At 43.3% G+C, this 23,668-nt stretch overlaps 1 protein-coding gene across 4 annotated transcripts in view; it reads right to left on the reverse strand.

Moving 5' to 3' along the window:
- Positions 1-23,668, reverse strand: part of Sptbn1 (spectrin beta, non-erythrocytic 1) — a 180,892-nt gene that overhangs the window by 84,725 nt on the left and 72,499 nt on the right. Inside the window, exon 1 of one of the 4 annotated variants that reach the window (XM_048352931.1) lies at positions 21,338-22,093. The exons of 2 other annotated variants lie outside the window; for them this stretch is intronic. In XM_048352931.1, the coding sequence (XP_048208888.1) occupies positions 21,338-21,446 (109 nt within the window). In that variant the 5' untranslated portion in view covers positions 21,447-22,093. Of the gene's footprint in view, positions 1-21,337; positions 22,099-23,668 lie in introns of those variants that run through there. One more of the 4 variants, XM_048352932.1, reaches the window with a different exon arrangement.

The following is a 23,668-nucleotide window of genomic DNA, read 5'->3' on the forward strand; positions in this document are numbered from 1 at the left end:
AACAACAAAAATCCCAACCAATCAATACTCCCTTCATCCCAAAGGATGGACGCCTCTGCAGGAGTTAGAGCTGCACTATCACCAAGGCAGTGGCTGCTCAGATCCAGCCATGGTTCCCCACACCACATCTGTATCCTCAGCACAAGAGAAGTCCCCACCAGTGTTTCATGTCATTTATGGAGAAGTGTCCATTCAAGGCCTCTGTTTCTCCCCAACACTGAGGACAGTGAGAAGGCTGGGGATGAAGCCAGGATCGCCCTTCTCCGCTTGTACTAACACACACACACACACACACACACACACACACACACAAGCAGCTGATCCTCCCAAATCCTACAGCCTGTGCTTCAAACTGTTTTCCTAATAATGTGGGTGAATGTGCTCTTTCCGTATGTATTTAGGAAACAGGTTGTAAGCCCGCAGGGTGGCAAACCTAGGTACACAGGAGGCCGAGGTTAGGAGAATCAACAGTTCTGGGCCAGCCAGAGCAGAAAAGTTCTCAGGACCCTTCCTCAACAGAAAAGGCTGGGCATGGTGCCACATGCCTTTTATTCCAGCTACATAGGAAGCATGAATAGGAAGATTGCAGCCAAGGCCAGACCTGGCCTTAACGTAAGATTCTATTTAACTATTTAAAAAACAAAAGAAAAAATGGTGTGTGTGTGTGTGTGTGTGTGTGTACACACACACGAGCGCGCGTGCCACACACATGCATGCTATGAACCAGTGTATCCTAGATCTTGTTCAGCTTTTTGCATTTTGGTGGGGGTAGTTGATTTGTAGGCTTAAACTCAAGGCCTGAGCACTGTCCTTGAGCTTTTTTTTTTTTTTTTTTGCTCGAGGCTAGCACTCTTACCATTTTGAGCCACAGTGCCATTTCCAGTTTTCCGTTGGTTAACTGGAGATAAGAGTCTCGTGGACTTTCCTGCCTAGACTGGCTTTGAATAGCAATCCTCAAGCTCTCATCCTTCTGAATAACTAGGTTTACAGGAATGAGCGACTAGCGCTCTGCTCAGCTTTTTTTTGTTCATGTCTGGGGGCTGTTCCACCTAGGCCATAGCTTCAATTTCTGATTTAGGCTGATTTTAAAAAACTGAACCTAAGAGTCTCTCTGATTTGTCTGCTTGGGCTGTCTTTAAACCCTGATCCTCAGAATTCAGCCTCCTGAGTAACTAGGATTGTAAGTATGATTCACCAGCAATTGCTTAAATGCATTTTTTATCTGAAGAAAAACAGCCTTTCAGCCATTCATCTTAAAACATTGCTGGGTTCCCTTAGACCATTTTAGAAGTTCGACTTATGTCAGTGGCCTCTTTCCCCTTGGGGGCTAGAGGCTGTCAGAACCAGCCCTGAAACCTCCTCTTTCACAGTATAGTAAATGAAACTAGGCCCCTGTTAATTATTTACTTAAGAAGGTCACACCAATTGGTTGGTCGGTCCTAGCAACACTGAAGAGCAACTCTCAGCAGCAACTTTAGGCCTAGGGAAAAAAAGGAAACCTGAAGTTGGGCAAAGAGATTTGGGTTTAGAACCAGTTTCCAAAGTCAACAGAGTTAACTGCTGGAGGCTATTTTACTTTCACATTTTGGGGTTCTCTTGTGTCACACTGCACTTTTTGGCAAAGCTTGATGTACAATACAGTTGTTTTAGTCTTAATGCATTATTGGCTAAAATCTGTTAATACTTTCAACTCATCCATTTTCTAAGACATTATACAATCCCAACAGTCCAACAGTCAGGAGTTTCCAGGGCTCCAAGTTCTTTTCAGAATTCCATTCAGCAGCTACATCTTCCCAATTCAAAAGCAGGACAAAAGAGCAATGCTCAATTCCCATGATGTGTCCCACATGCAGCCATGAAGTGTACATGTGTAAGCAGGGAGGATGGCTGCTTGTGTGTGAACCCTACCACACAGGTGAACTGCTGTTCAGTGGGTGGCGGAGTTCCTATAGGTAAGTATGAAAGACAAGGAATGGGTGTTTTCAGAAACTTTTGGTTTATAGTATTATGTGGTTTACCCCAAAAAAGAGCCATACTGCTTGTCTTCTCCACAGAACCAATCTTTAAAAAAAAAACAAAACACCAAAATAATAACAATAAAAATAGATTTTTAGCTGGGTGCCGGTGGCTCCACACCTGTATAAATCTGCAAGAAGCTTTATTTGCAAAAGAGAAGAGAAGAACCAGGAGCTGGTGGCTCACACCTGTAATCTAGCTACTCAGGAGGCTGAGATCTGAGGATTGACGTTCAAAGCCAGCCCAGGCAGAAAAGTCCCCGTAAGACTCTAATCTCCAATTAACCACTCAAAAAACCAGAGGTGGTACTGTGGCTCAAGTGGTAGAGCACTAGCCTTGAGCACAATAAGACTGAAGGACAGCACCTAGGCCTTGAGTTCAAGCCCCACAACTAACAAAAAAACAAACAAACAAACAAAAAGAATACACAACATACACATTGACACTGTAGGGTTGCTCCATGACACTCTCCAATGAAAATTTCTTGAAAAAAGAAATAGAGCAGTGACATGCAACTTTTGGGTAAGCCATGTGAAGCCAAGAAAGACATTTTTCTGGACAGAGCAGGCAATGAGAACAAAGCCAGCATTTACTAGCTCAATAATCCTATGATGTATCTTGTGATTCTAGACTCCACAAAGAACATACGTATACCCTGCCCCCCCCAAAAAAAAAAATCAGAGAACACTGTTTAGGCCAAACGAAATCATTTCTGGAAGCAGATGGTAAAAGAAGCAATAAATACAAATCAGTAGCTTGCTTCTTTGACACTAAATTTAGAACACAACAGCCAGAACAGAAAGAAAACTGAAGGGTGTGGTGTTGGGGTATTAACCAGGTGTGAATGAATTGATGCCTCTCTTAAAAACTGGTATTATTCCTGCCACAGGGAGACTAAAAAGGTGGCCTGAAGGAAAAGACAAAACAAAAACATGCAAATAGCAGCTGGAAGTCTTTACTCAGGATATGCCACCATAGCCAAACCAGAACTAGGGATTATCCACTTTTATTCACACATGGACATCATAGAACAAAAGACCATTTGGCCTAAACATGCCAACAAACGATCCAGCAGCTGAAAATGGTTAAAGTCAAGAACTATTAGTGAACTCCTAGACCTTAAAACCTTAAAAAGTAGTTTTTCTTGGCCCAATTCCATATTCCTAGGTAATAACCGTAACCTTTGAAAATTATACCAGTCACTTTCAGTGTAATCAGTGCCTCAGGAGTGAATAACACACTTTTAACTCCAAAATTTGACTTCAAACTAACATTCTTCACGCTAGGTCCTTTGCAAATCATTGGCTATATAGTGGCAATATCTGGACCACAAGAATCTGTCCTGTCAGCAGAGTCCCTTTCTTCTGCCACAATCACCAGAGCTAACTACCATCAAAGAACAGGAAAGAAAGTCTTCCAAGACTGGGCAAGGTTGGAATTATATACGACATTTACCAGTGCATGCTGCCCTTTGTTACCTTCACCAATCAAGAATGAGTCTAGTCTACCAAAGCCCTTTAAGGTTAGAACAGAATCAAGAATTTCTGCCTCTCAGTAATTGCTTTTTCCCAAATCAAGGCTGCTGATGTCCTAGACATCAGGTGTTTACTAGCAATTATCACATAGGAAATATTCAAAAGGCAGGCAGTACATCAAAATAGTTAATAGGAGCAGACTACCTGTTGGGATTCTGGCTCTGTTATTTACTAGTTAAGCATCTTTGGACAACATCCTGTGTGCTCGTCTCTTCATCCTCCAAATGTACTAATACCCCTACAGGATGTTATGAGGAACATATACTGCAAATACTTAATTGTGCTTACATAAATCAAGCATCAAGCTGCGAGGACCTAATAACATGACCACCACAGCCACTACCAACACTGATACAAGGCTGCAGTTGAGGTAGAGATCTACCCTCCTGCTCTTTGCATGAGGATGTACATTTTGCTTTCTTACTCCTTTAGTTTCTTCCACAGATCCCATTCGGAGAACCGAGAGAACTCAAACTAAGTTTGTTAGGTTTCTTAGCAGTGAGACTAGCCAGGCACTTGCAGAAACATTCAGAAAAATGAAAATGACAATGGTAAAGATGTGTATTTATTTGCAGGATCCTAAAAATCTCTATCAGATTAACTACAGTTCTTTCTAACCTGCAAGGAAACTGAGAGGCCAGTCATTTGTCCAAGGTCACTTTGCCAATGTCAGCTGCTAAACAGCTGATTCTCTGAACCTATGCCAAGATCAGTTTTCCCTTAACAAAGAGGAGGCAAAATTCCATCTAATAATGCTGTTTGCATGTTTTGGAACACTTGCTACTTTTTACCCAGTATTCCCTTTTAGAACCTAATTTCAGAGAGTGGCTAACAGTGGCTATCCCTTACACTGAGGAATCTTCAGGCCTCACTCTCTTATCCTCACAATAGAGATACTCACCTCACAGGTGTTCTAAAAGTTGCCTCTCCACACTACTCTATTCTAACAGTCGGCAATTATGTATCCACTATAGAATAAGCATCTGACTTTGAGACTTTGCCAGTTGGACTTTGAGGACATTTTTTAGAAAGTACCACAAAGGTCAAAATACTGAGTGAAACGAAAATAACTACTAGACTCAACAGCTACATATACCTGCCATGGACATTTTAGCTTTAAAGTCATTAACTGAGCCCAGTTAACAGTAGAAAACAGAGGAGGACCTGAGTAACACACACCACCATCAATACTTTTCCTTCTAACTCTGGTGCCATGAGCTAAGCTAAGAATCAGTTCTGGGCACTGCCCTAAGCACCCACCCATATGTGTTTCTTGCAGGCTACAGTTTATTTCCTGCCTTGGAAGAAAGGGAAAAGATATGGTTCTCATGACTATCCAAGCAGGGGCATGTTGGGACGAACACACTTCGTGTGTGAACACACTTCCCTTCTTTGCTTCAAAGTTAGTAGACCGATTCAAATGAGCCCTTGCTACATTGAAGTGGAGTTGTTGTCATGCAGTCTGGCTGCCACTGAGTCACTGTTTCATTGTATCACACAACTCCTGTTCCTACTGCAGTATATCATCCAGCAGCTCAAATCCAGAGCCTTGACGGTCATAGCCAGTAGATCTATGTCCACGTCTCTATGTTCCCTGGAATCCTTGACAGACCAATCTTCTGTAACACTGAACCCAAGTAGCATATGGCTGGAATTCCATCCCTCAAATGCTTCACTTGCATCATTAAACACTCTATGTGAGAGTGATGTCAGTTCTGCCCTTGGAGATATGCAAAGGCATTACTCATCCCTCTAAAGCTGTGCTTACAATATCAACGATAAGCAAATTAGCTGGCTGCATTGTTTATAATGGGAGGATTCACTAATCAACAGCAAGAGTTTTATCAGAAATTGGTTATTTGAGAAATCTAACTGGTGAGTTTTCCATTTTCCAGCTGTATAGGTTAAGTGGAACTCTTGTGGCCACATGTGAATTTGGCTAATATCTTAATAATAGGAATGATCAAAAATACACAATGCTCTGGGTTTAAACAAAAAATTTAAATCAATACCACCTATCCATTGGCTGACAGCTATGTACACTATACCTGACTTTACATCTCTACTTGTTAAAAACAGACTTCAAGTTCAAAGAAATTCGAGTAACATCCAGTTGCCATAGTTTCATTGCTACCCTTTCTGTCACTTGTCAGGTACTTCCTGTCTTGGAGGACATTTCACCTGTCTGAAGCAGATGTGACATGCCCCAGCTCACAGGGTGACTGAGGATTAGCATGTGTAGATGGGGAGGAGTGTACTGTTTTATGCCTGGCTCGTACTAGAAGGCACCCCCACAAACTTTTTCTTAGTCATGTTCAGCAGTTGAAACTTGTGGTTTAACTTTTACATCACAGGCTTCAGTGGACTCCTGAGCAATGTGGTAGAAAGGCCCTGACCTCCAGTCCCAAACCAGATAGCACTGATGGAGTTCCTCATAGTACCACTGGTACTATGTGGCCTACATAAGCACAACCCACTGTAAACGCAGGGGGAACACTGAGTGACTCAAGTAGCAATTTGTCAGCAACTGGTGGGCTTTCCACCCTGGGTGAGAAGAGCTGAAGAGCCAACACCCCATCGGCAGGAGGAAGGAAACCGCATCATAAATATCACCACACAGAGGGCAAGATGCTTTCAGAGCAGCTCAGGCTAAGGAAGTTGCTTCAGAGGAGATTTAAGGAACTGTGAGGGGAGTACTGCTAGACTAGGCTTCCACTGCTGCACCCACACCCAGCCACACCCAAATCCTCCAAAGAAGATAACTATCTCGGCAGTGGCAGTGTGGCATAAAGGTTTAACGCTTGGGCTTTGGGAACAAACAGCCAGGGATGAAGACCAGCTCCACTACTTAAACTAAGCAAATTACCTCATCTCTCCAAGCCTGGGTTTTCTCCTCTGTAAACAGAGATAACTTGTGTCTCTATCTCTAGCATTCTTGAGTGTGAAGTAAGATAGTAACACATGTAATAAGTAGCAAAGAAGCCAAGTATGGTACCCCACAACTGTAGTTCCAGCAGTCAGGAGACTGACAGGAGGATTAGGAGTATGAAATCCTGCCTCCAAAAAAAAATTTTTTAAAGCACATGACTAGTGCTAAGTCTACTGCACAAATACATGTTGGCCACTGTCACAGAAAAGGTGTCTTTTCCCTTTGTCAGCAGGCACCAGGCCAAACTGAGTGGGCCTGAACAAAGATGGCCTTGATATGTTTTCCCCACATAAAAATTTCTTGTATTTGACTTTGAATTTTTCTTTTTTTGGGGGGGGGGAAGAGTGGGGGCATGCACAAGCCTTTTTGTAACTCTCACAGCAACCCCAAATGAGTAGGGAGGACAGGCCTTGTCTACTTTAGGAAGCCCACCCCACTTCCATGTATGTCCACTGATCCTATTTAAAAAACAAACAACAAAACGCAATCTATGACCTGTCTGTGATGTGCTGGTGAGCTTCTTGAGGGCAGGGGCAGAAAGTGGAGTGCTATGAGCCAACTGCAGGCAGAGGCCCTCCACAAGGCAAATTAACCAGAAGGTGATATATGCCAAAAAACATAATTATTCTAATGACCGGGTCTCCTAGGCCAATAGGAATCTTGTTTGTTTTTAGTGCAGGGAATCTTGATAAGTAAGTTACACTGTAAATTCCCACTGGGAGGAGAGGGGGTGAACAATGAAAAGATCCCCAATCAGATGCTGACTCACAAAGTGGTCTATGCCTCTTTCCTCTTGTCAAAACAGAACAGAAAGAGCTGCTGCTTATCGAACAAAGAGAGAATGGGATCCATGACATAATTCATGAGTTCACAGGAAAATGAAGTAAAGAAAGGTCATTTTGGAGTCACCCAATGACAGATGAGAGATCTCAGCCAGATTATGGCCTAACTTCCCATCGGACTTCAGCCACACCAAGTCTAGCTACACCAAGTAACAGACACCTATAATGGCTGTGGCTCCCTAGGCCTCTTTCCACCACTGCAACCACTCACCCCACCCGTGCCCCCAACCTGTTATACCTGTGGCTTTGGTGTAACAGCAACTACTCTAGTGCCTCTCACAACTCTCCCTGTCTCCCTGCCAAAACACAAGAATTTATCACCCCAATGAAGATTGCAGTATACTGTTGTGGCCAACAACTCCCAGTAATTAGGCTACAGGCAAGCCCAAAGCTAAATGAATATGACTTTTAAAAGTTGCTTCTTTGTGTTTACAGTGAAAAGCAAACCTCAAAATTGAAATCATACATATAAGTTGAAATCATACATACATACATACATATATGTATAAAGGAAAAAAACAAAGATTTTTTTCTTTTAAGGGGGTGATTGGGAGGCACCAAAGGCTGGAAAAGTAGTTCCTGGGCCAAAATTCCATCTTCTCTCTGCTGTTTCATCAGTTAAATGGGCTGGGTGTGCACATTAATGTTATCTAAATAGCTGAGGCCTTGCCTCTATTTAATCAGAGTGTGATTTACTGGCCTAGCTTCTAGAAAAGTATTAGTCATATTATGCCTCCAAGAGCAAAGACACATTTGTGGTTACAAAAGTTGTGTTTGTTCTACTGTCACACAATATTATATGTGAATGACTACCACACCTAGGAAAGGGATCCCAATTTCACCGGGTACATTTTTTAAATGTTTTGCAATGTAGCTACACTACATTACATACTCTTACTGACCATTCTACTCAGAAAAATAAAGGAGAAAACTTCTATACAATGACTTCTATTTCTCTAAGCACTCTAATACTTATATTGAGTTCACTGGGCCCATATAAAAAATGTAAATAGGTTCAGCTCATTTAACATTCCTACTATAGTCACAGTATGTCTACATCATAGAGAATCATTATTATGAGCAATTCATTCTTTCATTCAACACAATGTTTATTAAGTAGCAGGAGATGCCTCCTCTATGGGGAAAAGTGAACTCATTTTAAAAGCTACCTATGTGCTTCCATTACTTTATTCCCTCATTCATGAAATAGGTTACTTATCTTCCATGTACAAAGACACACAGACACACACAATGTCCTCCTGCAAATCCACACATCTTTACCTGAGTGTCAGCTGCATGGTAATAAATAGGCACCTTCACACTTAATTAGGGTGTGCCCCGCCACTCATTTTCCTGAATATGGAATGTTCAGTGCTAAAATCCAAAGCTGTCTGGTAAACCAGAGTGAATGGTTCACACTATTAATATATAACTTAATTTCCAGAGCCAGCCATGGGCTACTTAATTCTTCCTAGATGAAGTAAATGATGTAAAGCCATGAGTGAAGCCAGGATTTGAATGCTGGCTTCTGTCCTGAGCCCATGTTCCACCCTGCTTCTGGAAGGACCGATAAAGCCCTGGCTGGCCCTCCTCACCACAACCACAATCACCACCATGTTCTGAATCTGTTCTCTTTGCCTCCCCCAAAGACTGAACAGCTGGGATTTCATCTGCTCAGCAGGTGTTTGAAGATAAATCACCTTTCTACTACTGCAAGGCTGAATTTTATAGCAAGTTGTTTAAACCTCTATAGGAATAAATGTCTCCCTCAATAGAAATCAGAGCACCATTTTCAAGCACCAGGAACACACTTTGCATTAGGACTTAAATATGAGAGGGCTGGGAATATGGCCTAGTGGTAGAGTGCTTGCCTAGTATACATGAAGACCGGGGTTCGATTCCTCAGCACCACATAAACAGAAAAGGCCAGACGTAGCGCTATGGCTCAAGTGGTAGAGTGCTAGCCTTGAGCAAAAAGAAGCCAGGGACAGTGCTCAGGCCCTGGACTGACGAGAGAGAGGAGAGAGGAGAGAGGAGAGAGGAGAGAGGAGAGAGAGAGATGGGCCAGCTCAGGCTACACAGCACAATCCTGTCTCAAAAACCCCAAATGAATGAACTGAGAAATGTCAAGGCCACTTTTTATGAGATGGTTTGGTTTTCTACCATTTTAGCTGTAACCTCCAATTCCTTTCAATGCCATCAAAATGTTTAAGGTTTATACAATGATTTCAGGCTGAATATACACCTTTGCAAATGATGTGTTCTTATATTATCTCCAAAAATCCCAATGCAAGCCAGGCGCCATTGGTTCATACCTATAATCCTAGCTACTCAGGATGCTGAGATCTAAGGATCACAGTTCAAAACCAGCCAGGGAAGTAAAGTCCAGGAGACTCTTATCTCCTGGAAGTAGTGCTGTGGCTCAAGTGGGAGAGAACTAGTCTTGAATAAAAAGAGGCTCAGGGACAGCACCAAGGCCCTCAGCTCAAGTCCCAGGACCAGCAAAAAAAGAAAAAAATTCCACTGCAATTGTTCCCAAGGTGGAAGTGGAGGGAAATTCACCCAAATAATGATATAGCTTATGTAATACCCTTGTCACCAAAGAATAGAGCCTCCAGACTGTGTTTTGCTCATTCTTCATGAACAGAGCCTGCCGTGGTGATATATCCTCAAATTAAGTTTCCACTTGCATCATTTCATCATTCAAAAAGTTAGTTCACAAGGGCTTTGTAAAATGAAATATAGGCCAGCCTATATCTCCATGCTATTGTGACATGTCTTGTTCCCCTTGAAAATGGGGCTGAAGGAGAAAGAAAGGCTAAGAAAAGCCTTTCAAAAACAAACACAGCAGCATTCAACGTCTCCATGGAGGGCAATCAACATTAGCTGGGACTCGGTAGTAGTCTCTGACAAAGACAGCTCTGTAATCTAGAGCTGGAAGCTCAGGCTTCAGCAGTAGCTGCTCCAGATGCTTTTTAAGAACTAGGGAGTGGCATTACCACTGTGACCTTCAATCGACATCAAAAGTCATGGGACTCAAGTACCTACCATCAGCCTGGTAGCCTTTCTAAAGGAGAAAGAGGATGTTTCAGTGGGTTGCATTTTCAGACAAACTAAACGTTCTTCCCCAGCTCACAGAAGGAAACCACACCCAGAGGTTTCAAGGGTAGGGTGGGTGTTAAGGCACTCAGCTCAAGAAGGCTCTCCCCTGTTATGTCTGCCTATTTAACCAGGACCTGCAAAAATCCTGTCGTGGACTAGTCACTTATTGCTTACAATGGGCCATATAGCTAGTCAGTGTCCAAAGACAATCTTGTTTAATTCTTTCTCTTTTTTTGCCAGTCCTGGGGCTTAGACTCAGGAGCTTGAGCACTGCCCCTGGCTTCTTTTTGTTCAAGGCTAGCACTATGCCACTTGAGCCACAGCACCACTTCTGGCCTTTTCTATATATGTGGTGCTGAGGAGTCGAACCCAGGGCTTCACGTATACAAGACAAACACTTTACCACTAGGCCATATTCCCCTCTGAGTCTTGTTTAATTCTCAGAAGAATCTCATTATGCAAACTTCCTATCACCCCCATTCTAGAAATAAGACTGTAAATAAATTGCTCTGATTTACAAAGCATACTGGCAATGTCTGCTGAGATACTTAAGACATAAAAACAAGATACCTAGACAAGACTGAATGTGCATAATAATTGTGACAGTGCTAAACCTTATGTACTTAATGAGCACCGATTGGAAAGTTAAGATTGCTGAGACTATAGGATCTTTCATTTTTATTTCTCATGATTATACCATAACACAGCTGATTTAATAAATGTAAGGTCCGCCCCAGGAAGACTCCAAGCAGATACCCCCACCTGGTTGTCTCCACCCAGTTACCTGGGTAACAGGCATACCTGGAGGCAGTTACTTCCCCCTTCCCTGAGGTCACAACCTAATCCACCAGGCCACACACCCCTGCCCCTGCCCTAGATAACGCAGTGCCAGATGGGGGTCGCCCCTTCTCTCCTGCTATGCATCACCTCGGCCATAGGCCAGCAGTACAGTAATAAACTTTCTCTTCTGCCTGAATACCACGTGGCATTCTCCTTTATCGGCTACCTATTTTAAAAACCTAACAAACACATTTAACTATGTTTAGATAATATAAATAGCTAGAAATTAAACTTTGTTCAATAATGACTGTTAGGCCTGCCTTGGAAAAACCATCTAGCTTCCCTCCACCTCACCACTAGAATGGGCCTCTCCTTTCAGGGACAACCTAGCAGGGTGTTAAGTCAAATGCAGAGATTACTTATCTCCTTCAGTCCTTTCCTTTTTCTCTTAAGCCAACAGGTTTCAGTAAGTGCTGTTCTCCCCTCCCTAATCAATACCAGCCACTTAACTTCATCTGCAGACTTAGAAGTGAGCATTTATCAAAGGACATATACTTTCATATATTGCTCCCACTCTAGCCCCCAAACCTGAAAGGACTCCAAGATATGCATCCAAGTGGAATGAAGTCTAACCAGTTACAAGAACAACATTAAATATAGAGTCACTCTATTAATACGTGGTAGTTTTGCTTCATTGAAAAAAATTGCTTAAGCCTGGCGCCACAAGATCACATCAGTAGTCCTAGCTACACAAGAGGCTAAGATCCAAGGATCGAGGTTTGAAGGAAGCCAACCCAGGCAGGAAAGTCTATGAGATTCTGATCTCCAATTAACCACCAACAAAGCCAAAGTAAGTGTACCTCATGTGGTAGAATCCCCACAAAGCTAAGGGTTCAAGTTCCAGGACTGCCACATATCATCATCATCATCATCATCATCATCATCGTAACAACAGCTTAAAGGAATACGAAAGGTTTAAGTGTAAAGGAGATACGGATGCTGCCACTTCACTTAAACATCTTGCTAAAAGTCTAGAATAATTTAAACAAACTGGCTCGAAGTATTTTACTAATTCCCCATTAATACCAAATAGGTAAATGAAAAGAAACATTTTCTTAACCTCACACATTTCTATAACTGCATGATTAGCAAGTAGGAAAATCTAAACCAAGCTCTACCAAGATTTACAAAGCTAGGAATTAGCCAGCCAACATTTAAACCTTGTAATCTCTTAGACTAATAATAAACTTTCAAGATTTTTCCAGTTAAAATGATAGTTTACTTAGGTACACGGAAAAGTAAACACTTCTCATATGTTCATCATGAACTATATATGACACAGACATCAAGGTTAAACCTTTTCTATTCATATGGGAGAGGGGAAGAAATGACAGGTAGAAACTATTGCCTAAGTAGGTATTCTTAAATTTGAATATGCAAGCCAGGCACAGGTGGGCTCAGGTCTGTAATCCTAGTTACTCAGGAGAGCTGAGATCTAAGGGTCCCTGTTTGAAATCTGCCTGGGCAGAAAAGTCTGTGAGACTCTTATCTCCAATAAACTACTCCGAAAACACTGGAAATGGCACTGTGGCTCAAGTGGTAGAGTGGTAGCTTTGAGCACAAAGAGGTTCCCAGACAGCGTCCAGTTCCTGAGTTCAAGTAAGTCCCAGGACTGGCAAATGATAATAATGAAAACAAAATCTGAGTGTGCACAAAAACCCCTGAAGATCTTGCTAAAATGAGGTCTGACCCAGTAAGTCTGACGTAGGTCTGAGGTAGGCCTAAGAGGCTGCATTTTTAACATATTCCAAGTCATCTACAGATGACTGAATAACAAAATTCTAAATTCAAAGAAGTTTTGTTTCTACACTTGTCACACACCAAGGAATGCAGCACATGTTTCTTTCCTCCTGTGACCATGACCCTCCAAAACTACTATCTTACACAGGGCTCAGAGGTGTAAACGATTTTACAAAGCTAGTTATTCTTCTACTTGAAATTCTCTAGTAGTTTCTGTGTCTAACTTACTTCCAAAACTTCTTAACCTCACAATTCCTTATCTTTCCAAACCCGTTCTACCATCTTCCCTCTGCACTCTAAGCTCTAGCCTGAACCCTCCTCTCTAGGTTCCCCCCTCCCACTTGGGACACGAGGTTCTACTTCCTTCTATGCTTTGGTCCACTTAGCCAGCATTTCTAGCACTGCTGAAACATGCTGACCCACACATGTTCTAACAGAAGACAACTCACTGAAAAGCTGGTAATCAATGAGTATCTGTTAATGATAAGAATACACACACAAAAAAAAACCTTTTTTTTAATGTTGGCTTTATTTTGGTATTTTATTTCTTAGCATCTTCCTGCTTTCAAACAGTTCAGATAGAGATCAACAACCAAGCTTTTAAATGGCAGGCTGTGTGCACTTATATAACTATTAACAACTGCCACATTTTTAACTAAGCCAATCCTGCAGAGAATATTCAAGTTAGAAAAATGTTTATATGTCGTTATCATGTACTTCACCATCATTGTGACTTTTTTTTTTCTTTGCCAGTCCTGGGCCTTGGACTCAGGGCCTAAGCACTGTCCCTGGCTTCTTTTTGCTCAAGGCTAGCACTCTGCCACTTGAGCCACAGCGCCACTTCTGGCCGTTTTCTATATGTGTGGTGCTGGGGAATCAAACCCAAGTCTTTATGTATACAAGTCAAGCACTCTTGCCACTAGGCCATATTCCCAGGCCCCATTATGACTTCTAATGGCTGGATTCAATGTCAACAGTGCTTATTGGGCAAAGATGAAGAACAAGCACTGGAATGTAAAGATGAGTGGTTTATTAAATCTACCTAGTTTATTTTGATAAGGTGCACAGTACAACTACACCATGAACAGACATATGACTGGGAAGCTCTCCTTCATTGAAAACTTTGAGTCTACCTCGAGCTATGTCACTTTCCAGAGGGAGGACTAAAAGTCCATACCTGAACTGCTTACCAAAGCAACAATATTAGTGCACATAGAAATTTCTTTATAAGGAAATATAATCATGAGAACGAGAGCCAAACCTCACATTTTTAATAGTACATGGACAAGTTTTCAAAGAAATTTCAGAGATCATAGTACTTGCTGTTTAACACCAGCCTGTAGAGACTTGACATGTAGATTTAAAAAGCAGTATCGGGGGGCCATGAGGGACAAGGTAACAAACAGTACAAGAAATGTATCCAGGGCTGGGGAGATAGCCTAGTGGCAAGAGTGCCTGCCTCGGATACACGAGGCCCTAGGTTCGATTCCCCAGCACCACATATACAGAAAAACGGCCAGAAGCGGTGCTGTGGCTCAAGTGGCGGAGTGCTAGCCTTGAGCGGGAAGAAGCCAGGGACAGTGCTCAGGCCCTGAGTCCAAGGCCCAGGACTGGCCAAAAAAAAAAAAAAAAGAAAAAAAGAAATGTATCCAATGCCTAACGTATGAAACTGTAACCTCTCTGTACATCAGTTTGATAATAAAAATTTGAAAAAAAAAAAAAAGCAGTATAGGTCTTCAGACATACAGGATGGGGACAGGCCAGGTGCCATTTACTTCCTTTCCAGAGGCCAAGAGGCTGGGATTTTAGCTCTTAAGGTTATAAACCCAACAGGTTTTTGCTTTGTTTTGTTTTTTAAACAATACAAAGCTGTGTTCAATACCTTCATTGAGCTGTCTTCAGAGCCTATAGCTTTGTTGGAACTTGCACCTCTAGTTGTAATGGCTCTCCCATTCATTCAGTGGGGGAGGTGTGAGGCCCACTGATGTCAAATAGCTTCTCTTATCACAGTAGGACAGCACTATTCCAGACTACCTGCATGCCTTTTTCCTATTTCACAACTTTGTTCTAAATGTGCTTTCCTCCAACTCTTCATTTCTCAGTAAGAAATCAGATTATTTTATCTGTTCCTACTTGAAAGGAGCTCAAGGAATATACTCTTCCATATTTCCCACCACTATTCCCAATTTTTTTTTTTTAAAGTATCAGTCATGGGGCTTGAACTCTGAACCTGGGTGCTATCCTTTGGCATTTTCACTCAAGGCTAGCTCACTACCACTTAAGCCACAGTTTCACTTCCAGCTTTTTGGTGTTTAACTAGAAATAAGAGTCTCATGGGACTTTCCTGCCCAGGCTCGCTTTGAACTGTTGATCCTTAATCTCAGCTCTCCCCACTATTTTTTTTTTCTCAAAAGCAGTAGGAACTAAGAAGGGGTTGTTTCTCAAACTTCCTTGTGCATAGAGGCTACATGACAAGTGCTAAAACTCACCCCCAGTTTCTGATAAAGATGAGAAGTAGGGATTTCTAGCAAGTTCCCGGGTCACGTTAATGCTATTATTTGGGGATATTATTTTGAGAGCTTCAGTTTGAAATCCTCTATGATAGGTAGGTAGTCAGCAACTTTAATTTTATTTGTCCTTTAACAAATAATTATGTATAAATTAGGTTATATTGGACCTCACTTAGTCTTTAGGCTCCCAGATTCACATAATTTCCAAAAACAAAGTAAAACTGGGACTGAAACAAAAAAGCAATGTGTGAAAGTAACAGGAAAATGAACAACTTAACTTCCTATCTAAAGGGAAGGAAAGAAAGCAGGGATTTTGAGCTTTTCCTTCCTTCTGGGAATGCTTAGAGAGAGTGGCATCTGAAATGAACCCCCAAAAGAGTAATTCTGATGCATGGAGTGATTCCCAATGGGATAGCAGGGTCTGAAGAGTGAGCAAATGCAGGTCAGGCATAAGGAATCATGAGTTGTACTGAAGACATTTATCAGGCTGGGGAGCGATGAACAACAGGAAATGTTGGCTCAACTCAAATTCCAATGAAGTCAAATCCCAAGCATTTCTGTAAGGGAAACTCTTGTCAGGGCCTGGCTTTAGGGATAGATAGCAGCAGGATAGACAGAAACAAAGGAAGAAACAGTGAGGCTGTGACTAGAACTCTTTTCAGCCACAAGATTGGGTGACAATACAGAAATCATCCAGCTCTCCCATCTTAATCCTATGACTTCACTCTCCTACTCTCCTCACTAAAGTGGTATCTTTTCTTCAAAAGCTGCTGATCTGTTGCTCTCCTCTTCCACATAACTGGCCTCTAAGAGTCTTCCCAAACACTGGATTTAAGGAATTTTTTTTGGTAATACTGAGATTTGAACTCGGGGGTTTCCACACTTGATAGGTAGGCACTCTATTTCTTGGGCCATACTTCAGCCCTTTTGCTTTAGTTTGGGTTTTTGTCGGTCATGAGGCTTAACACAGAGCCTGGGCAGTGTCCCAGAGCTCAAGGCTCGCATTCTACCACTTTGAGCCACAGAGCCACTTCCAGTTTTCTGGTGGTTAATTGGAGATAAGAATCTCACAGACTTCCCTGCCTGGGCTGGCTTTGAACCACGATCCTCAGATCTCAGCGTCCTGAGTAGCTAGGTATGAGCCACTGGTGCCCAATTCTTTATAGTTATTTTTGAGATAAGGTCTTGCTTTGTGCCCTGGCTGCCCTATTTAAGCTTTTCACAGTAGCTAAAATGTACTACTGTGCCCAGCTATTTCTGCTGAAATGGGGTTTTATGAACTTTTTTTTTTTTTTTTTGGCCTGGACTAGCCTAGAATCACAATCTTCCTAACCCCAGACTCCTGCATACCTGGGATGGCAGGTACATACTGATGCGCTTAGCTATTTGCTGAGATGGAATCTGGCAAACTTAGTCTGAGTTGGCCTCAAGCCCTACGTGACCCTCCTTAATCTCTGCCTCTCAAGTAGCTAGAATCACAGGCATGAGCTATAGCCATCCAGTTTGGATTTAGGCATTTACGCTAAAAGCATTGGTGTTTTCTGGCTCACCAAGCCTGAGAGCAGCCTATGTCCAGAAACCTGACCAGAGCTCTCTGCACTGACTGATTTTCCATGCTAGCAGCTTATATGCACCAAATCTGGGTGACAAGAGTGATATACTCTTGTAGTCTAAAGCTCTTCACTCAGCCTCTACCTTCTTAGCTGACAGGGTACTCTGTGGACTGTTATAGTGCAAATACTTTGAACCAAAAGAGCTCATTCTTTAGGAATGTCAGATGCTAAGTGTCAGGGTAAGGTGCAAAGAAGGCAAAGTTCATTGTGATGCTTTTTTAACTAGGTCCCATCTTCACTGCTAACGCCAAAGGGGCCAATGGGATTGGTTCTGGGGGGCACTGAAGGAAGTTGGTTAGAGCTAAAGATCCAGAAGGTTTGAGTGCAAGGCAGGAGTTGGAAGGGAAAGCATAGAAGGTGGGACCCTTTGGGGGAGTCTTTGAATGCCAAGCTGGAGCCAGAATTTCATTTACACAATAGGCACAAGCAACAGTTTCAGAGAGTCAGGATAGCAAGGACTCATAAGGACTTAAACTGGCAAGGGTGAAACTGGGGAGAAAGTATCACAAATTTCTGTTAGTAGTTTTCTAAACCTCTTACACTGAGTTAAATTCTTTCAACGGTCCTCCCATTAAAAAAATAAAAACAATCCAATGTTATAAGATGCATGAACTGATTTCACCTGAAGAAAATGATGCCTTAATTTTGTAAGTGAAAAAAATGACAGGAAGAAAGGTATGCATTGGGGATCAAAAACCCTGTCTTGGGGCTGAGAATATGGCCTAGTGGTAAAGTGCTCACCTTGTATACATGAAGTCCTGAGTTCGATTCCTCAGCACCACATATATAGGAAAAGCTGGAAGTGGTGCTGTGGCTCAAGAGTGCTAGCCTTGAGCAAAAAGAAGCCAGGGACAGTGCTCAGGCCCTGAGCGCCAAGTGAGCGCCAAGACTGGCAAAAAAACCAGAACAAAACAAAAACCCTGTCTTGTCTTATACCAAAGGCCTTGGTATATATCTGTCTCTACATACCTCCGTCTGTCTTTCTCTCTTTCTCCCGCCCTCCCTCCAAGTCAATTAAGTTTTGTTTCTATCTCTCTTATTTACTGATTCATAAATTACTACTATGACTACTTATGTAAATTGACCAGCTCATTTTAATATCATCCTTCCCATAGCCAGAGTAGGGGACCCCCTCCATGTAGGCCTTTGGAATTCTTAAACATACACCAAAAATGCAAAATAACTTCCAGAGTGTCATGGCACTCAGGTATAGAGACTTTAAAAAATATTCACATAGGAGGTATTTAACCAAAAACAACAACAACGACAACAACAAAAAAACAATAACACAGATTCAGAGTAGTACTTAGTCAACATTGGGTGTTAAGAGCTAGAAAAGATTATACCCAGGACTAAAGAGGTAGCCTTGTAGGTGGGTATAAAATTAAATCAAAGAGAATTTGCATGTTATCAAAAATAGGTTATGAGCCAGAGGCCAGGGGCTCACACCTGTAACCCCAGCTACTCAGGAGGCTGAGTTCTGAGGATCATGTTTCAAAGCTAACCCAAGTAAACAAATCCCTGAGACTCTTATACCCAATTAACCAACAAAAAGTCAGAAATGGGGCTGGGAACGTGGCTTAGTGGTAAAGTGCTTGCCTAGCATGCATGAAGTCCTGGGTTCGATTCCTCAGTACCACATAAACAGAAAAAGCTGGAAGTGACACTATGGCTCAAGTGGTACAATGCTAATTGAGCAAAAGACGCTCAGGGACAGTGCCCACGACTGGCAAAAAATAAAAAAAAAATTAAAAATAAAGGTGCTTCTGTGGGGTTTAGCAATAAAGAAATCTGTTTTTTTTTTTTTTTTTTTTTTTTTTTTTTTGGCCAGTCCTGGGCCTTGGACTCAGGGCCTGAGCACTGTCCCTGGCTTCTTCCCGCTCAAGGCTAGCACTCCGCCACTTGAGCCACAGCGCCGCTTCTGGCCGTTTTCTGTATATGTGGTGCTGGGGAATCGAACCTAGGGCCTCGTGTATCCGAGGCAGGCACTCTTGCCACTAGGCTATATCCCCAGCCCCAAGAAATCTGTTTTTTAAAAAAAGTCAGACATGGAGCTGTGACCCAAGTGGTATAGTGCCCAGAAAAGCGCCTGGGCCCTGAGTTCGAACCCCCTATATTGACACACACCAAAATAATGACTAGAAGAACTATGAATACAAACAGAATACCAAGACAGAGGTGGGAAGGGGGAGATGGGTTTCATCAAAATTCTCAGATGATTGTTTAAAATACAGTCTTATTTCTCACCCAAGACACTTAAATGTGATCATAATGAGATCCATCACCCTTGAAAATTAATTCAAATGCTCTAACTTCCTCAACACTTGGTGGTTTTCTGTTATAGAAATACCAACACTAAACTTGTGCAACTAACTTCAAACCACAATATTTTAAAATAAGAGTTATCTGGCACTAAACTGGGAGGAGAGAGGTCAGTTAAGAACTTTTTAAAGCTAACACACAACACAAAGCCTGACTATTTGGGAAGCATTTCCATAAGAAAAATATTTGCGGTACAAATATCAGAAAGTATGAATAATTTTTTATTTTAAATGTTTCCTTGTCCAGAGAGGGCAGTGAAGATATTTCCTGTGTGTCAGCTCCACCCTGCTCAGCGAACAATCCAGTCACCTCAACCCCAGTGGAATAAACACCCTTTAGTTATGGGTGGGCCTGGGAGTGCATTCCTTCCCACACCTTTTTATTTTCAACAGCCTTTGCCTTTTTCCTGAGGTATGGGCAGGCTAGAAACCGGTCATAGGTTTTTGTGGGGGTTTTCTTCCCCATAGACTCCCACATGGTGCTTTCTCCTGGAGAAAATGACACAATGAAGTAGGGAATGTGGTCACATTCTGAGTTCCCCAGCTCCAAACAGAGTTCGAAAGAGCCACACACTAGAAAATGAACACCCATCCATTTTACCACCTGTAACTCCTCACATATAAACTTTCAAACAAGCAGACTCTGCTTCTGAAGACTCCTAACCGTTCCCTAGAGTGAAGAGAACTGCCTCAGAGCTAACTGCCCCAGGAATGCAGCACAGTCTAGCAAATGTTTAAAATCACGTTCTGTTCTGCTTCTTGTTTTCCAAGAGTGTCATTACTGTCAATTATTTCACAAGACAAACCAATGAATGAAACCCTCCCCCCACCCCTTCCCAGGGAAAATACAGTGGGACCCAGTGGCTTCCTTCCTTCCTCCCTCCTCACAGGAACCACATTTGTGCCACTGGGAAGACTTAAAATAGGAAACGCATACACAACTTTTGAATGCTACACGTTACGGCACTAGAACCATTCCTGGCCTAGTACCGATTCCTGGAGCTTCCAAACGGAAGAGCTTCTGTTTTCACTTATGAAGTATTTTTTCAAGTATAGCTTGAGACATACTGCCAGGGGCCCGCAGGCTGGTGACAGCCCAGGGTTGCAGGCAGGAAAATCCAGCACACTGTGGTACGTGCAGGATCCTATGTGTCCTTAAAATATGGGCAGTAAGATCCTGGATGTATCTCATTAGCTGAACCTGATACAGACTCAAAAAAAAAAAAAAAACCCTGTAATTGATCCAACTAATCCAGCCCATGGCATTGAATGACAATTACTGGCTTTTATTATAAATTACATGGCCTACTAAATGGATGGGAAAGCTCTCCCCCAACACAATACATCAAAAGGGATAAAATTAAGCTTCAGAATCAAAACTGTAATTTACTGAAGACTTAGGAACAAAAAAATAAAATAAAAAAGACCACTCCCTCCGCCCCTTTGCTATTGTTCTAGGAGACTGGGTCCCAGGAGGGCACTTTACACCTGGAAGTCTCCCAGAGGTAAGAGGTTGGGGGCTGGGAGGCAAAGGTGACTAAGGAACCAAATACTTGCCTACTAATGGATCTATTAGCACTTGATCTCTTAGAGAGAAAGAGGGAAAAAGGGAGAGATAGAGATAGAGAGGTAAAGCAGTGTATACCTTACAACTGAGAATACAGGAAAGGCAACGGGGACTCCAAATGGTGGCTATTATGGTGTAGTGTGAGCAACTGCTTCCACTGAAGCGCTGAAAGAAGCTGTGCACGACCAACCGTGGGCTCTGGGAGCCAGGCCTTGTGCCCACAGTCTTCATCTGGGTCAGGACCTGCCATATGGCAGAACTAGAGCCTCAGAGCACCCACCAACTCCTCCCATGGCAGCTCAGGCCTTGGGCGAGGACTCACCTTGGAGCTGCTTGAATCTCCCTTCCAACTGGTTGTAGTTGTAAGGCACCTGCCCCGTGTAGGCCGGCGACAGCGGCCCCGAGATGCTGGATGTCCTCTGCAATTCCATTATGCCCGGCTTGACGCCCTGGCGGGCTGCACACTGGAAATCCCGCTCGGGTCCCTCCTACCCCCATCCAACTCGCAGCAGCTTCCGTGAGGCCCGCCTTCCGTCCGGGCCAAAAGGGCTGGACCTCAAACGAGCCGCATTCCAGTCGGAAATGGGTGCTGGGTGATCTGATAGAGTCCACCTAAAGCCCGGGCGTGGAGTCCCCACCGCTCCTTGGGGCCCTCTCTTCCTTTGGGTGGACCAGGCCTAGAAGCTTGAAATAATTGCCGAAGAGAGAAGAGGAGGAGGAAGAGGAGGAGGGAGAAACAGTCCTACCTACCAAAAAAAAAAAAAAAAAAAAAAACCCCAACAGTGTTTTAAATATGGCCAATCCTAAGCACGCCCCGCGTCGCGGGCCCCAGCTCCCCGCTGCACACACCTCCTCCCGGTGGCTGCCGGTTTGTAATTTAATCGGGAGCCGGGGCGGGCGGTGATGTCACCTGATTAGCATAACAGCATTGTGGAGGAAACTGCAGGCGGCACCACGAGGAGGGGGCGCGGGGAGGAGGCGGGCCGGCCCGTAGCACCCCACCGTCAGGGGTGCGCCCCACTGGGCGCAGCACCCGGCCCCGCGGGGGGCGGGGGACCTCCCCTAACAAAGCTGCTGGAACTACCGTCTTTTGTGGGGCGCCTCGCGTAACGGAAAAGTGTCCGATTACTATCACGTAGAAAGGGACGCAGGGCCACGGGGAGGCCTGGAGAGTGGGCAGGGTCCCGCAGGGTCTCTCCCACCACCATCACACCCCTACCCCCCACGCCGAGTCACTTTGGGAACGTCAGCGGAGTGCAGAGATAACGCGGGACACACATACACACTCACACCTGGGTGCGCGCGGGCGCCAAAGACGCGCCCGCCCGCCCCCAGCCGAGGTAAAGCGAAGTCAGACAGCCGGGGACGGAGAGGGGAGGCTCGAGTCCACTGGAGAACCTTCCCGGCAGATGTGCTGCCAACCCAGGAGGTTAAGCTGAGGCTTTTCTACCCTAGTAACTCCCAGCGAGGAAGATTTGCAGGGAGCACCGAGTTAGCTGCAAGGCATTGTGGGAGAAAGGCACACAGGTAAACACCACCCAGATCCCTGACCCCAGAGGAATTTACGATCAGGTAGGGGGAGATAAGAGAACCGAAGGGGGCGGGGGTGGGAGGGGAAGAAAGCCCTCAAATCCGACTGGGATTTTTTTTTTTTTAAAGCTTTTGGTTCTGCGGAAATTTTAAAAAGAAAAGAAACACTTTTTGTAGAAAATAACGACCAAATGTTGTCCTTAGGGAAATTACTGACTCTAGTCCTGTTCCTCCTCCCACCCTTTCTTCCCCCTAACTAGCTAAAGCTGACCCACAGGTTACAAGCCTGGAGCCCTACAGGGCTAATTCACTAAAGAAAGTATTCTCATTCCTAAAGGATTCCAACAATTCCCCAATCCTGATTCACTTTAAAGCAGCGCACTTGTAATTCAAGGGGGCTGTATTCGGTCCTGTTGGAAGTTAAAAGCTAAAGTCAAAAGCCCAGAAAATGCTTGGTTCAACAACCCACCCTCTTCCCAGCCAGATCCACAGTGTCAAACTGACTTGCAAGACAGGACCAATCAGGATGAGAAAGAAGGTATTTCTCATCATCCAAGAAGTAGAGCATATGCTCAAAAGTCTTCTAACCTATACCACTTCACAAATGCTGACCTAAATTAAGGGGGAAGTCCCAAAACAAAATGCCCCTTCTGGGAAGAAGCACTTATCTAGGATTCCCAAGACCTGAGTTTCTAGGCCTGGTCAAGTCTCCTCCTCATCCCATGATCTTGAAAGAAACCTTGGATTCCTCCTAAACCGGCAGCCTTTCTCCACTGGCACGCAGAGTAAGAATTAATGCCTATCTCTACAACATCACTTAAGAGATAATATGAAAATGCTCTAAACTTTTTTCAGACTTCTTGAAATTAAAAGTACATTCTTTAAGGTACCTGCTTCTCTTACATTTTCCCTCATTCACACCACATGAAGACTACAAAGAGAAGTAAATGGGAAATTGCCTCAGTGAAGATCTTTATAATAAGCACTGCTTTGCTCTTAAATATACTGGTGAGATGATAAGTCTAAGGATCCAGATATGGCACAGAAAATGTGATTACAAAGTGCTCTGCCAATTTATACCATTTTATTTTTAATCTTTAAGCCATTTAGTGAACCGAGTATG

This window comes from Perognathus longimembris, chromosome 8, assembly GCF_023159225.1.
Source record: "Perognathus longimembris pacificus isolate PPM17 chromosome 8, ASM2315922v1, whole genome shotgun sequence".
In the NCBI taxonomy this organism is placed as follows: Eukaryota; Metazoa; Chordata; class Mammalia; order Rodentia; family Heteromyidae; genus Perognathus; species Perognathus longimembris.